This window comes from Sparus aurata, chromosome 12 (genome assembly GCF_900880675.1).
Source record: "Sparus aurata chromosome 12, fSpaAur1.1, whole genome shotgun sequence".
NCBI lineage: Eukaryota > Metazoa > Chordata > Actinopteri > Spariformes > Sparidae > Sparus > Sparus aurata.
In genome coordinates, this window is record NC_044198.1 from 21,915,110 (window position 1) to 21,931,175 (window position 16,066).

The 16,066-nt window shown below is 42.1% G+C and overlaps 1 protein-coding gene across 1 annotated transcript; it reads left to right on the forward strand.

The window, feature by feature from the left end:
* The first annotated feature begins 229 nt into the window (after positions 1-229).
* Positions 230-15,743, forward strand: prlra (prolactin receptor a). Its single transcript, XM_030436871.1, has 9 exons — positions 230-404; positions 7,958-8,045; positions 8,264-8,396; positions 9,519-9,688; positions 11,269-11,435; positions 11,537-11,678; positions 11,776-11,872; positions 12,059-12,128; positions 13,029-15,743. The coding sequence occupies exons 1-9, from the start codon at positions 270-272 to the stop codon at positions 14,046-14,048; spliced, it is 2,022 nt and encodes a 673-aa protein (XP_030292731.1). The 5' UTR covers positions 230-269; the 3' UTR covers positions 14,049-15,743.
* The last annotated feature ends 323 nt before the right edge of the window (positions 15,744-16,066 follow it).

Sequence of the window (16,066 nt, forward strand, 5' to 3'; positions counted from 1 at the left end):
CACACACACACACAAACACACACACACAGAGCAGGTATTGGAGTGAATAATTAACTACTATAAGGCTCTGCTGAACCACAGCTCCCAGTCCTTGTATTTCTCCTTTCTTTGAGGTCAAACTCATCCAGCATGACTGCTCAAGGCGTGGGCGTGGTCTCAACTGGAGATGGGAGGAGTCTGATCTCATCAGCCCCGCCCCCCTCTGAATAACAGAGCGGGCGGACCGAGAGGCGCTGGATGTTCAGACTTCTTCTGGCAGCCGCTCATGAATGTACCCTGGTCCCACCAGCCCGGTAAACCGGTTACACAAGTCGGTGAGTTCAGTCCGTTCTTCTGGGAGCCGCCAGTGGACTCAGCACGGCCAGAACACGGAGGGAGAGACTGAAAGCTTCTGTCAGCTGAAGGTGAGACGCACTTTTACTTCTCAGTAGGCTGCAGACTGCATCATCAGGACCGGGGTGAATGAAGCCAGAGGCAGGGAGCGACTGACCAGTCTAGTCAAACATCTGATGTCATGTTTGTGCTTTAAACATAGCAGATTACGTTATTAAGTCCAAACTGACTGGTGAAGGAGCATGTCGTCATATCACTGATTTTGAATAACCTTTACATGTTAAAAAATAAGAGGAAAATATGGCACAATATGGATAAATAACAAAAAAAAAAAAGGAAATCAAACTTGTTATTGATGCTTATTCTTACAGTTAAAGATCCAATAAATGTATATTTAATTAAAGTAGCAGTAGTAGTTAATTCACTGTGAACAGACAATGGAATGCTTTTAAAATCATAGATAGCAACTTTTAAGATGCCCGCCCAAATAATGTTCATAGATGAACAACACAGTATTTTTTTTCCATTTACAAAGTATTATAAACATCTGTTGCAACTTAACAATAGAACAAAAATGCTTAGTGAATAGTTTATAAAGCATTTCATTGTTTGTTACAACCCCATCGCTTAAATAAATGCTGGCAAAGCAGCTACTTTTCTACAAAACCACTGATGCATTTAGGCATCCCTGAGTGTCTAGAAAAGAGCTACTCATTAATAATGTTAATATTAAAACTTTCTTGGGTTAGGTTTAGGTTTAGGTTCTATGTTGCAACTTTATTTTTCTTTAGGCTCAATTTTAGGTACAGAAAACACTCAGTTAGGGTTACGAAAAGATCATGTTTTGGCTTAAAATACCTGTTTTTGTCGCCACAAACACTGCTTCAGACTTTCCCTCCAAAATATCCAGTTGTTAAAAACCACAAACACGGTTGGAAGTTGTTCCTAGGTTGCCTTGAAAATATCCAGTGGCGTCACACCTACAAATGTTGAAACGCAGGCACGAGTTGCAGTCACTGGCTTGGCAGCCATTTGGTTTAATCCCACAACCATCGCCTCCACCTCCCCAAATGAAAGTCGGGTAATAAAAATCGTTGAAATGTGAATATGGCACGCAGCCTATGACACGAACAAATGTTAACGCATCTGTGGCTTCCAGAAATGTTACCTGCCAGCATTTTCCCCCGTTTGTTAATAGTGAGTAAATGTGAGTAACTACTAACTTAAATCAGAGGAGAAACAGCAGTAACATCAGCCGTGATGAATTTTGCCACAACAACTTAACTCTGAATCCGCTCGCACGTTACGTAATATCCTCCATGACAAATAACAGGGAAGTGGAGTTGTTAAATGACGCCCACAACCTGAAATAAGAACAAGTGAGGGTGATAACTCTCTTTCTATATGGCTCTGGATGATGTAAAGCCAGCTTGACAGGTGACGGCTCAGCAGGTTATTTCCTTCTGCGTGGGAGGCTGCTGATGCCGGGGTGTCACCGGTGCACAATGGGATTTCCTTGGTCATGATCTGCGCCTCAGTCGCAGGCCTTCAGCCTTCAGCCTGGAGGAGGGGAAAGAGGTTATGTGCCTTTATAGCACCAAGCCGATCAACTCAATACTGGATTACAATCATGGGGGCCCGCAGCTTACTGACTTTTTCCACTGTCAGTCCTGCAGCGAGGCTTTACATAGTGAGCGTTGTGTGCTGCATGCAGAGTCACACCAACTCAGTGAAGCATGAAATGTATCCAGTCTTTTTAAAAGAGCCCAAAGCAAACAGAGCAAGTGTTTTCTGACATTTTAGTTCATCATTAATAATGAATTGGTCACCATTTAACGGCCCAGTTCTGAGACGTGCGTATCGTTTCCATCAGATCAGAGAGGTAGCGCCGGCCTTGGGCTTTTGTTACTGCTGCTGAAAACATAACAAAGGCTAATTTGATATAACAGAAAGTTCACTATGATATGACCGTTCTCTGTAAAGAGATTACACATATCATATGACAAACAGAACCTGCCTGACATGTCTCTGTGACCGACCAAAATAAATGTGTGTCTATTGGCTGATACATCTCGATGTTACTTCCTAACATCTGCATCGCCCAAAAGTCGATCGTCAGTCGGGGTCTAATGACACACGTGATGTGATTCTGGGTTAGAATTGGCTTCGGTAGAACATGCAAGCTTTATTGAGATTATATGAACCAATCATTTGGTTAAACAGGTACGTAATAACCCATAAACACTTGAAAATCTAAATCTGTAAAGAAACTAGTAGCCAAATCTATCAGATAAGTGTAGAGGAAGAACAAAGTTAATTGTACTTAAGAACAATACTTGAGGCAATTGTGTACATTTTGACACAGTCTCTCATATTTAGCATTAGTATTGGCCCTGAAAAAGCCATTTCGCTCACTCTTTCCACTTGACACCACATGGAAGTGAGCCGGGATGTCACCATGCCTTCAGCTGCAATCAAAATCTCTGCCGAGGCACTTTTGTCAAGAGGTTAGCCAAGACAAAAGAGGAAGTGCAGTTTCAAAAGCAAATAATTACTTGCAGCAGATTGTGTTGCATTCGGCTGAAACAATCCAGAAGCAGGCGACGCAGGATATTGATTGTTGATGTATTTTTGGCTTGTTAAAGGTGTCACAGCAACTTTATTCTCATAATAAACATACCCCGATGACGGTTATCGGCTGATTACTTATCTAACGGAATATTTGTTGTATGCACATGACCTTGATCCCTTTTTGGCTGCTCTTGATGTCGCCCGGAGCGTTTGCATGCGCGTTTGTTTTCATCAAAATGGCGCCAACGTGATGCCAAAACATTTTTTCCCCTCCGTTATAACGCTTGGGGACAGCACCGATGCGTTTCTTCACATTTATTGCATTGCTTTGGCTGCGTGGCTTCACTTATTCAGGCTTTTCTCTTTCTCATCACATGCCAATTCAGATGAGAGAATGTTAAGAAAGATTCAAGAAAGTTTATCGCTCTTTGAAAGGTTGTACTTTTTTTTTTTTTCATTACTCTAGCGGCATAAATTGTCCTTGCAGTTTAGTTTCCCTGTGTATCATGAACCCTGAATTATGAATTGAATCAGCTGATGAGGTGAGATTCTATTCAGCGGAGCAAAAGTTGGAGGTATAAATATGTCGAAACAGCTTAATAACTGGTATTCAACCAGGACCTTATGTTGTTGTGTTGCATGTGTCAGTCGACTGCATCCATTTTAGTTAAGTGTACAATTATCAGCTCTACCGATGCTTTTTGTAGCTGGGTGGATGGATCTACTAAACAGTCTAAATCCCTGCCTGCAGCCCCGAGAATCTGCAGCGTCTTTAAATGGACATTTATTAAAGCTCCAGTACATCCTCACCCTGAGCATGACTACACGTTCGCCCTGAGGGTTCTTACAAAGCAAGTGTTCGTCTCCTTGGGAGCAGTTTTAACTCGACTTTACTCAGAGCTGTACATCTTGTTCCTCTAGTTGCTCTCTGTGCTCGATTACCCCCACGAGGAAGAAAAAGCTCCTAGAGAGAGATGTTTGTGTTAAGAATTAAACCGGTTTGAACAGTACGGGGAAATGTTTAGTCTGTTCTGAGCTTGAGTACAGGTCAAGGGTGTGGTATGTGATATTTGTACACGCTCCTGAACCACAACTCACGGCCACACTGACAAACTGCTTTGTTTGTTTTGTTTTCTGATAAGAGGACGGATTTCTGATTGTTTGATGGATACGCTTCCTGAGCCCTGAGGTAAACGGAAAGTCATGACAGCTTATAGCTCCTTCCTGCTGTAAGTGTCACCTCGTTAAGGCGGTGAAATGAAAGTACCATGTGTCGTCAGCCTGCTGAGCAAAGGTTGATTGTGATCGTACTAAATGTAAGAGATCCTCAAAGCAAGTTTATTCATAAAGCAATCAGGCTAAAGGCAAATGTGATTTACAGGGGCATAGAAATGCGTTAAAGGGGCACTCTGTAGTATTTGTAGGAGAAATTCAATCTCATATTACAATATTTACTATATGAATGTTCATTTTTTCCATAACTGAATAAACAAGCTGTTCTCAGAAGGAAAATAAGGTCTCCAGGACAGTGTTTGAAACTAGAAAGGTGGCAGGGTCCGCCGCATACAAACAAAGCGAATGTGTTGTTAAATGTGTTGTCCTTTACAGTCAGTGTGGTGCCGTCAGCTCCGTCTGTCTGTCGGCTAGCGCTCTCAACAGCGCGGTGACCCTGCATGAGAGAGAAACATGACTTATTCATCACCTCTGGAGAGGCGGCCTGTTGTTCCCGTGGGGATCGTCTCGCTTCACTGCTCACATTTTTCACCCCGACAAGTCACTTGACACATCCTCTTCTCACCTTCTTGATATCGAGATGCTACTTATAGATGCACATCGTTGAATGATTCATATTCACGGCTGTGAGCCACACGATGACTTCACTGGCTCATTTAATCCTGCATGTATATGTATAACTGACTGTGGGTCAGCAACTGGACAAGGGGCATAGTGCTCCTGAAGTAAGAATTACAGGAGAGTGAATTAAAATAGAAAATCTATATAATATGCTTTAAATGTAACATTCAGACGAGTGTTATCTGTGAGTGAGAGCTCAGCTCTGTTTGCCTGCACTTTCCCAGCTTAGCAGCTTATTCAGTTTGGGCTACTGGTTACGTAAGACGGCTATATGCAGGAGCAGGAGGCTAATCCAGTGCCTTGGCCTTAATGCCAATTATCAGATCCTGGTGACGTTTTTGAAATGAAGGCACCATAAACAAGAGTGGGTAACAGCCACCAGCCGGAAAAGTCTTTGTGATGCTAAGGTGGTGTGACTGCCTCCAAGCAAAAGCAAAAAAAGCTCTAGTTTTAAATCATCACGTGGCATAAAATGAATATTACATCAGTTAGGTTTAAGTGAGCATATTATGATATAAAGGCAGCCACACAGCTGAGCAGTCTGACAGGAAGTCATGATGTGGAATGTGGAAGTTACCTGCAGGACTACTTCGTCTTGTCAGATGAAGCCTAAACAAAATACCTGGCGGAAATTCAAAAGCAAGTTGAAAGATGTCTTTTGCGTTGACATTTCTAGGAATACTTAGAATGCTATGTCAGGCTGTTAAAATGGTTTTCTAAATCACCTCTAAAGAATATTGATTACTTGCTGGCTTAAATAACAAAATCACAGTTACGTAACTTCTGTTTGCATCTACTTCTAACAGCGCATTTCAATTGTTGAGCATCTCAAATCGTCATTTGCAACTCTGCAACGCCACGTTTTACTCTATGTTACCACTTCAGATTCAATATTCTATTGTAACCTGTGACAACGCTGTGCTTTTGGTTTGGTTAATTCCAGGAAAGGTTTGTACTTTTGCTTAGAGAAGACATGCTTTTTAATTTGTTTATCCTGAAGGTTAAAAGTCACAAACAGAAGCTCTTCTCTCCCGCACAAAACACTGCTCATGAAACACCTCATCAGTAGTCCCGCCTTTAATTCCATGACTTAGCCTAGCGGCTATTTTGGCACATAAGCATTGATTTGCTCTGTTGTTGTTAGAAGTGCTGGATAAGCTGTATGTGAGCTGACCAATCAGAGGAGACTCAATATTCAGGAGGGGGGCTTTAAAGAGACAGGCGCTAAAACAGTAAACGTATTCTACTAGTAACCCTGAAAATAGGCATAATATGTCTCCGTTAAAATACCAGTTTTGTTTGCTACAAACCCTTTTTCATATGTCCTGAGTTCCAGTCAAAAATATCTGGTTTTTGATGCCACAGACACGGCTGGAGATGCTCTTGAGGTCTCCTTAAAAACATCCAGCTGTGTCATGCTTAGAAAAGTTGAAACGCCATAGTCCCCCGTCAGAAACTTGCAGTGGCTTCACACAACTACGCCTCCATCCCATCCACCTCCTGATATATAGAAAGTCAGGTCATAAATATACAATGTGACATGTATTTTTTTTAAAGAAATGTCAATATGGTACCTAGTGAATTACATGGTTTGCAGAAATATTAACTGTCAACATTTGATCGTGACGACTGGGCGAAAGCTTTAATTTGCGTGTAATAGACTAAACTCCGAGCTGTCCATGCCTCATGTGAAATCCTCAGCTGACAGCGACAAATCGTCATCAGTAATCAGAGGAAAGGGAGACAGCATGTGAGAGAGCATGTGACGGGATTGACTCTCTGCCAGCTGTCAGTTTCCTCTGATGCAGCATCATCTATATCATCTCCCCCCCCCCACACACACAAGGGTTCAGAGATGAAGGGTCATGCCCACTAATAACTGGAACATCTGCGCATGGCTGCAGAAATGCAGATTTTCAAAGCCTGGATGCAAGCAGTGGCAGAGAGGCAAACCAGCCTCCCCCCGCTGCGTGCGTCTGTGTCGTAGAGGCAAAAGCCGGGACCCAGATTACGCAATCAGTTATGTGCCAGCTGGTGGAGGTAGACGGACACAGAGAGCATGTTTTTTAATCCTTTGTGAGACAGCATACATTTTTCCTTCCAGTTCATCACATTTACCGTTCTGTCGTCGGATTCAGCGTCATTTTATTACTTATCACGCTTGTTTAGGAAATAAATGTATTTTTGATTCTGTTCTGTTGCACTGCTGAATTCTTTTCTAATCTTAAATGACTCTTTATCTCACTGCTAACGTAGGAAGGACATTTTTTAAATGTTTTGCACCAAAACAATAAACATCACTGGGAATGTGTCCAAAACTACTTTTTCTGCATTATTTTCTCTGAAAAAGGAGTTTTTTTCGTGTCAGTCCACAGATTTATCTTTGATAGGCCAGCATCAGCCAATAATACACCTTTTTTTTTTTATCTGTAATTTTAGGGAATTTTTCCAGTTTATTTTCCAGATTTTTCCTGTATTTTTGAAAAAACAAAATTATAATGAAATTACAAAAAATTATTAAAATGTATACATCTTTTGAAAATAACATGGAAAACCTGTTACTGTCAATGACCATGAAAAATTATTATTATTTACAGAAAATAGATTTTTTTTCATAGATATATATTTTCTGTTATTATACAGTATTTTTGGCACTTCAGCTGCCAGAATATTTTTTTATTTTTTACTTTTTTTTATGCATCACTTTAATTGGCAATATGTTGCAATAATAATAATGCAATAATATTAGTTGGAAAACATTCAAAAATGTATGAACAGAAATGTGCAGAAATAGCAGTTTTGACATTATGATGTCAGTGATATTGTGTTGCAGAGATCGCTAATCTGCCTATTACGGTTCAAAATTCCCACCAGCGCAGTAAACATTGACACTCCCACAGCTGCGCTAACTAGCTCACGGCAGCTTCAGTTAGCAGACCTTAGCTGCAGTTAGCGGTTACTGATTTGCTGCCCCTTATTTGTTTTAAGGTTGCATCTTTCAATTTTTACATATTGCCCCTTTAACCGTTCACTGGTCCGGCTCTAATCTGCTCCTAATTATGTCTTTAAAACAGTTGCAGAACTGCAGATCCAGTGACTTCACTCTCGAGCAGGGTGTCGTGCAGCAATGTTGTGATAATACCAAGCAGGTCATGTGATTAGTCAACCCACCTTTGTTTATTTCTTTTCCATTCCACAGGCGAGGCTTTGTGGTGCCACGATGAAGAAAGTCCTTGAAGTAATCCTGCTGCTGTTGCTGCTCGTCGTCACGCATGCAAAGGGAACGCGTAAGTGTTTGGTCGCAGCCTTAAACCAAAGCTTGACTACTGCTTTAAGTTTCTGCCATTGAATTCAGTAATTTTTTTATGGCTGGTATTCTGTGAAAGTACAGTTTTTGTGGTATATTATCATTCACAATTTGCATTGTATTTTTTCCCACAATAAACACTGTTTAGTTTGTCGTGCATTTGCTTTTATATTTCTTCTTTCTCCTGTCTTTCTTCAGGCTACAGCCCCCCGGGGAAGCCTGCACTGACCAGATGTCGTTCTCCTGAAAAAGAGACCTTCACCTGCTGGTGGGAGCCGGGATCTGACGGGGGGCTGCCCACCACATACGCCCTGTACTACCGCAAAGAAAGGTGGGTGGAGGAACTCGTCGCCTCTCTCGGTTTCGTCTGGTTTTGTTCTGAGTGGAGCTCACACTGAGGGGCAAAAGACGTAAAAAAAAGAACAAATTGTCAGTTAGATGCAGTAGCACGTTCCATTTTGTAAAGAATGTTACCAATGATGAGAATGTATCATGTCACAGTGTCACAAGTGGTAGAAAAACAGAGCTTGACATCGGCACGGCAGTTGCAGCAACAACCCGATGAGATGTCTTTACATTCCCAAGGTCGGCACAGGGAGCGGCCTACCCGCTGGTTTGGTGGCATTGAGGGCAGCAGACACGTGTAAGAGGATAAAGATTGCGGCGACTCAAGTGGCTCCGTCTGTGCCCGCGCTTTCTGGTTTTAAAACCGTGTAAGAATGATGAGGAACAGATGTAGAAGAAGAAGAAGAAGAGGTCTGACTGGAATGTGTGTTTTCACCCCCAAGAACTGCAGTCACTACCTCTGGAATGTGTGCAAAGTGTGTTTCATTTTGCTACTTAACATGACTTTACACAGCTCAGTGCAGCTGTAACTGTAGGAGCTGTTTTGTCGCCTTCTTTCTGAAACGAAGCCAACTTTATTTGTCGTACCTGCTGCTGTCCTGGAGGGGTTGTAGACACACCATCCTCCTCTGATTCTACACGCCGGATCAGCCAAAAGGCCACCGACAAGGGCGGTCCTATGTGACACTAAGGCCTGGTGTGTAGGGGCCTTAATAAATGCTGAAGCTCACTATGTTTCCAAGATCTACCCCGCACTGATCAGGTCCTCTGACCAGTCAGCATCAATTGGCTATCTTATCGTATTTTTTGGACGTGAAAACTCAATAAAAACTTGAGTGGGAAAGACAAGAAAGAGTAGAAAACACAGTAATCGTCCTTCAAGCACAGCCGTTGTCCATGCACTCTCATCTCGTTTGCTCTGGCGAATGCATCAGAGCTTTTTCTTCCACTTCCCTCTTCATACCGTAAAAAAAGCCACGATGCTGACTTGTCCTTAAGTCGCCCGCTCTCCAGTTTCATGAAATGTACGAAGAATGCATGCTGTTCTTCAGAAAAGCACCAGTGCGGACAGAAGTGATAACACGCTGTTCTCCCGCCTCTCTCGCAGCTCTGATACGGTGTTCGAATGCCCCGACTACCGCACAGCCGGGGAGAACTCCTGCTTCTTTAACAAGAACGACACGTCCATCTGGGTCAACTACAACATCACCGTGGTGGCCACCAACGCGCTGGGAAGAACCTTCTCCGACCCCGTGGATATAGACGTGGTGTACATCGGTGAGGGACTATGTGCTGCTTCTTTTTTTTTTTTTTTTCTTGTTTGTTTTCGTTGTTTCCCCCATGAGGATTATAAAAGGGTATTTTTAATGCACACTCACACAGCTGCTCGTGGCACACGGTGTCACAGCCGGGCTAATGCTCTTGGAGTGTACTCACCCTCCTTCCTGCTGTAGCTGTCCTTGTGTTAAGGCAGTGAAGTAAAAATAAAATGCCCTCAAAAGAAAAATTAATAAATAACCCTGCTGAGCAAAGGTTGATTATGATCGCACCAGACCTAAGAGAGTCGAGGGATATAAAAACCAACAATAAACCTCGATCTTCAATGCAAGTTTTTCCTTTAGCGCTCAGGCACGAGGCATAGAAATACGTTAAAGGGGCACTCTGTAGTATTTGTAGAAGAAATTCAAACTCATATTTCAATATTTGCAATATCAATGAGGTAATAATACAAACACAGAAATAATTTTTTTTCCCCATAATTGAATAAACTGTTCTCAGAGAAAGGTAAGGTCCCCAGAACAGGTGGCAGGGTCCGCCACAGAGTCAAACAGGATGAAATTGTGTTGTCCTTTAAAGTCAGTTTGTTTATTGAGTTAATAATGAATAAATTATTCCCCAAAACGACACGGTAGACCTTTAAAACTGCATTTAAAACCAAAAGCAAAGAGATTAATAGTCAAAGGTGAAAAATAAGTCGTCCAAAGCCTGATGCAGCTTTATGTCCTCCGCCTTTTTTCCTCAATCGGTGTCCAAAAAATGACTAAAAAACACATCAAGGTGCACACACTGTGGTTTATTTCAAGTCGATCTCCACATGCACCTTCCTGCCGACGGAAATACTCACAAGGACACGCGGCACGTATTAATCCATGACTGAAAAAAGTCCCCAACGACTGCAATATTCTCGCTTCTTCTCATGAGGTTTTCTAAAAATCCACACTGACCTGCTTTTCTAGAAAAAAAAAACAAAACAAAACACACCACTGTTATAAAAGTAGGGACAAATTAAGCTTGGGAGTGACAGACGGGGGAGGGAAGTGTTCCTGAGAGATGTTTTCGTGGGATTTACTGACAGCGAGTGAAGTGTGGGGCAATTCCGTTCTTATCACATCTGATTAAATATGAATACTGGTCAGATCTCCTTCATATTACATAACAATGTATAAATATTATATGAGACATGGAATTAGTCCGACTCTAACGTGATGCTGAACATTAAAGCATGTTGTTTTGCTCATGAAATATGTAAAAAGGTGGACGTGTAAACCGATAGAATTAAAAGACTTACAGCATCCACGTTGCCCTTGAGGCTGCTTATCTTTCCTCGTGACTCTAATAGTTGCATTGACCCCATTTGCTTATCAGTCCTGAGCAGCATCTGTGTTTTACCTTCACATCTGTCAACCACGTGTCTCCAAGAAGATAACTCAAAGCCTGAACATTAACAATCATCTCAAACCACCCACTGCAGTGACGGTGTCCATCAGCTGGAGACGTGCTTTGTTTTATTGTCACCGAGAGAAAAAAAGACACGGACACACAACACGACCTCTGATCATTTGTCTCTCCTTCCTCAGTCAAGCCCAATCCTCCAGAGCAGGTGGCCGTGACTGTGATGGAGGACAAGGGCTGGCCCTTCATCCGGGTGTCATGGGAACCGCCGCATAAGGCCGACACCCGCTCCGGCTGGATCACGCTCATCTACGAGATCCGCGTCAAGTTGGAGGAGGAAAACGACTGGGAGGTGCGTTGGCATGACATGCTGACCTGAAGTCAGTCGTGGCGTAAATGGATGCACATTATGCTATTTCATACTGACTGACTCAATATGTGTTGTGTCTCCAGATGCACCTCGCCGGCCAGCAGAAGATGTTTAACATCTTCAGCCTGCGGTCGGGGGGCAAGTACCTCGTTCAGGTGCGCTGTAAGCCCGATCACGGTTACTGGAGCGAGTGGAGTCCCTCTTCCTACGTCAAAGTCCCCGACTGTAAGAAACCCGCTAATGATAATGCACAGTCCACTACACAGCACACATATACCTTTTTATATCAGACACGTCGTCACCGTCACGTTGTGTCTTACAGATTTCCATCGGGAGAAGTCCGTGTGGATCCTCATCACGGTCTTCTGTGCCTTCATCTTCCTCATCCTCACCTGGTTGCTACACATGAACAGCCGCAGGTGAAACAGTGCTCATGAACTCCTCACCTCGTGTTTTTGATTGCCATGTATACATGTTAAATGATACATCCTACAGAGCGGCGGCAGTTTTCACGCACATAGATGACAGGACTGTGATAAGTGGAGCGACAGGCTCCGCTCACAATCCCTGACGTGCTTTTCTGTTTTTTTCTTTCATGTGTGAAGTCTGAAGCATTTTCTCCTGCCACCAGTCCCCGGTCCTAAAATCAAAGGATTTGATAAGCAGCTGCTCAAGGTAAAGCGACAACTCTCGGGGCAAAGTTCTGATTCATTCATAATCTCTCCAGATCATTTGAAAAAAGAAAAACGTCCCGATGTTTCAGCGCTAGAAAAAGAAAAAAAGAAAAGCTAAATTACAGGAAATTAACAGTGAAGTTGAGGGGAAAATGTTACACTCATTACATTATCTGTTCATTCAGCGAGAAATCTTAAAATAAGTAGGCTCTGATGAGTGTAAAAGGTTTGAAATAAGCCAGAAATGCTTTTTTGGGGGGGATCAAATACCCAGACAGACGGCAAAATGATGAGTGGAATCCACTGAATAAATTATTTTGCATTTTTAGTTTTGAAAACTGAAAAAAGCAAAGAATGAGAAAAAAACACAAATTTAAGTGCAAGGTGACTTAATGCAATTGGAGTGTGATTGTCGTGTTTTTTGAAAATAGTTTCTTTTAGTGGAAGAAAAAATAAAAATGCATTTTTAAGTGAAAAAAATAAGAAGAAAATAACTGATTTTGGATGAATCTGGATTTTTGCTGTTATTTTAATTATGTGTATTTTTATACTGCAAGAGGAATCAAAAATGCAATTTTTGGGGGGGTAAAATAAACGCCAAAGAATGAGACACAAAACACTGATATGAGTAGAAAATAACACAATACTGGTGGAGTGTCTTAATGCCCTTACTTGAAACAAGTTTCTTTTAGTGCAAGAGAAATTAAAAGTGCAATGTTTGTGTATTTTCAGTTTTTTTTTAAAAATTGTAAATCATACATTTCCTGACTAATTGTGCCATAAAAGACAAATTCATGGTCAAACTAAAGAATAAACCATGGGTACAAAGATAGAAAGCAGCACTGAGCAGGATTTGTGTTTTTTGGCAGTCTACAACTGAATTTTCCATCTTTTTGTGCAGAACGGCAAGTCTGAGGAGGTCTTCAGTGCGCTGGTGGCAACTGACTTCCCCCCGAAGTCCTCTAACTACGAGGACTTGCTGGTGGAGTACTTGGAGGTGTATATCCCCGAGGAGCAGGAGCTGATGCTGGAGAAAAGCATGGATCTGGACGTCGGTTGCCTGAAATGTGAGGGCTCCGCGTCCGACAGCGACTCCGGCCGGGGCAGCTGCGACAGCCACACCCTGCTGATGCATAAGTGTGATGGGGTAAAAGAAGAAGAAGAGAGGCAAGCGAAGGAGGCACGGAGGCATCAGAAGGACTGGAAGGAGGAAGCCTCGACCTACGCTCACGTAGACGTCAGCCCTGACATGTCCAGTGGGAGGGTGAAGACGTGGCCGTCTGTGTTTTCCCCGCTGCCCCGGTACACCTCCAACCAGCAGGGCTCACTTGAGATGGCCAAACAGCACTACCTCTCCGACAGCCTTTTCCCCACAAGCTCCACGTCCTCCTACCACACCCAGCCCGGCCACGGCACCACAGAGGCTCACGGGCCGGGTTACTGGGAGTGTGGCCTCAGCAACAAGCAGCCTCACCTGCTCCATCCCCAGGCGCAGGCTCAGAGACAGCTCCAGGCCCGCAGCGACGACAACATCTCCAGCATCGGCCGCAAGCAGACACCCGCCGGGCTGCACTCGCCCGCTCGCCGGTCCACCGAGTACGTGGAGGTCGAGAGGGTCAACGAGGAGGACATGGTGCTTCTCCAGCCCGTGTCAGGCCGATGTGGCGACGTGGAGGGCTACCCCGAGATGCCCTACGGAGAGGACTACAGCAAGGTGAAGGGGGTGGACATGGACAACATGCTGCTGCTCCAGAGAGAGGTGAGAGAGGAGACAGAGAACTGTGACACATCGTCCACGGTTACCACAACACAGAAGCCTGCTGCCTGCATTCACTCTGCCATGCCGGTCGAAGGCGAAATGGTCCTGGGCGTTAACGGTTACGTTGACACTGCCACCGTTTGCACACCGCCTACTTACTAGGTGCCCCAACCGGTCTGAGGATGGGAACCAGACGAAAAACACTAACGCTGGATGTGAAAAGGGGTTGCAAAGACAATATGTTGCTGGCACAGAATTACCGTTACTTACCTTGCATCTTCTTCTCGCGTTAGAGAGACACTGCACAGCGGTGATGCTCTGACTTTGAGAATCCAAAAGCATTTGAATGATCTGAAAAACACTCTTTACACGGTGTGTGATCGATTGTATAAATGATTTGGTGTTTCATGCTGTTGTTACGATGATTTACAGGTCTGTCATAAATCACACGTTTCATGAACTTTTATATTGAAAATGTATGTATCTATGCTGTTGAAAAATGATTTATGTAAAAAAGCTCAAACATCAAATGTTTGTATTCTGTGTCAATTTTTTGTATCTGTCTGTTTTCTCTGCTCCCTGCAGAACACTTAAAGCCAGTAGTGCAGGAAGGAAGTGTTTGAGGGGGCTGCGGCTCCCCCTGCTGGCCAGGGTGAAAACATTCATTAACATTTCCTTTTCGAACAATAATTATAATGATTAATGAATGAATAAATAAATACTACTGTAACATTTTCCATTCGAGTGCTCCTGGATGCACACTTTTGCTGTTGTAGCAGTATAAAAAAAAAATACGGTTATTATCTGCTGAAACATACCTGGGTCAGAAAATAACTTGAATCAGAGACAATGGGAAGTCAGTGACAGTCGGGGTGCGTTAATGGAGTTTGACATGGTTTTTGTATTCATTTGGACAGCCGTGAAGAATTATATCCGATAGTTATTAACAACGATGTACAAAAATGTAAGAACATTTTGCAAGAGAGCAGACAGAATCTTTATCAACCTCAACAAATTGTGAGTTATCTTGTCCCACTTTATTATCATTTTTTTGTTTGTATTTTCATAATGCCTTGTTTCTTCACCACTCATTCCTGCTTCCATGCCTATAATAGATCATTTCTTCACTTTAAATTCTCCAAAACCATCTATAAAAAGGCTTTATGGACACAGTGGCCAGTTGTGGGAGTGATGCTGCTTATTATTAGAATAACTGTACAAGTTATTGCTGAGAAAGTAATGATAGGTGCTCATTTTGAAGAGAAGATAAGATACATTTATATTTATGTATATGTGTATATGTACATGCAGTATATGTGATATATTCTGTCAAAAAGATCAGACTATATACACATCTTTTTGTCTATCGTTTATTGCTGCTTTGATTGATCAAGTGGTAAAATAAGAATGTAAAATTAAATTTTCTGGATGGGAAAATGGTGTCATGATATGTGAGAGGATAGTTGCTTTTGGCCACATGCAACAACACTACTGTTAATGTGACTCCGTCGCTCAAGAGTGATTCGCGTCAGTGACTTTGTTTTGCCATTTTCTCTTCTTTCCTCTTCTGCATATGTACTGTATAATTCTCCATGTACGGCTTTGTAAACGGCAGCCAAACATGAGCAAACTGCAATTTTCACACAGAAATCAAATCTTTAAAAAAAACAAAATCCTGCTTATAATACATTTCATATGAAAGTAATGGGGTGTGGATATTTATTTTGTGTCTGCTAGTATCTTGATGATTGCCTGTTATGATTGTATTGTGCAGTCATCGATAATGAGGAAAAAAAAAAAGTAAATAAATAAACATTCTGACCTGTGATCGGTCAGTAACATCCTGTTCTACTGACAGCCACAGTCTCTCTACTGTTTTTTGACAGATGATGTGAAAACAAAGGGCAAAGTTCATGTGAAAATACGTGAATTAAAATATTTGACTGGCTAAAGTCAACTGGTAATATATCATACATTTTTAATGTATTAACAGGAATAAACATCAATTCTGATAATCAGAAAAAAGCTAAATATCAGATCTAATAATCGTTCAATGTGTAGTATACAGTATATATATATATATATATATATATATATATATATATATATATATATATATATATATATATATATATATATACAGTATATATATATATATATATATATATATATATATATAT

Coding starts and splice junctions, on each gene's coding strand:
- prlra (XM_030436871.1), top strand. CDS start 270: ATGTACCCTGGTCCCACCAGCCCGGTAAACCGGTTACACAAGTCGGTG. Junction 11,679..11,775: donor CTACGTCAAAGTCCCCGACT/GTAAGAAACCCG, acceptor TGTGTCTTACAG/ATTTCCATCGGGAGAAGTCC. Junction 11,873..12,058: donor CTACACATGAACAGCCGCAG/GTGAAACAGTGC, acceptor TCATGTGTGAAG/TCTGAAGCATTTTCTCCTGC.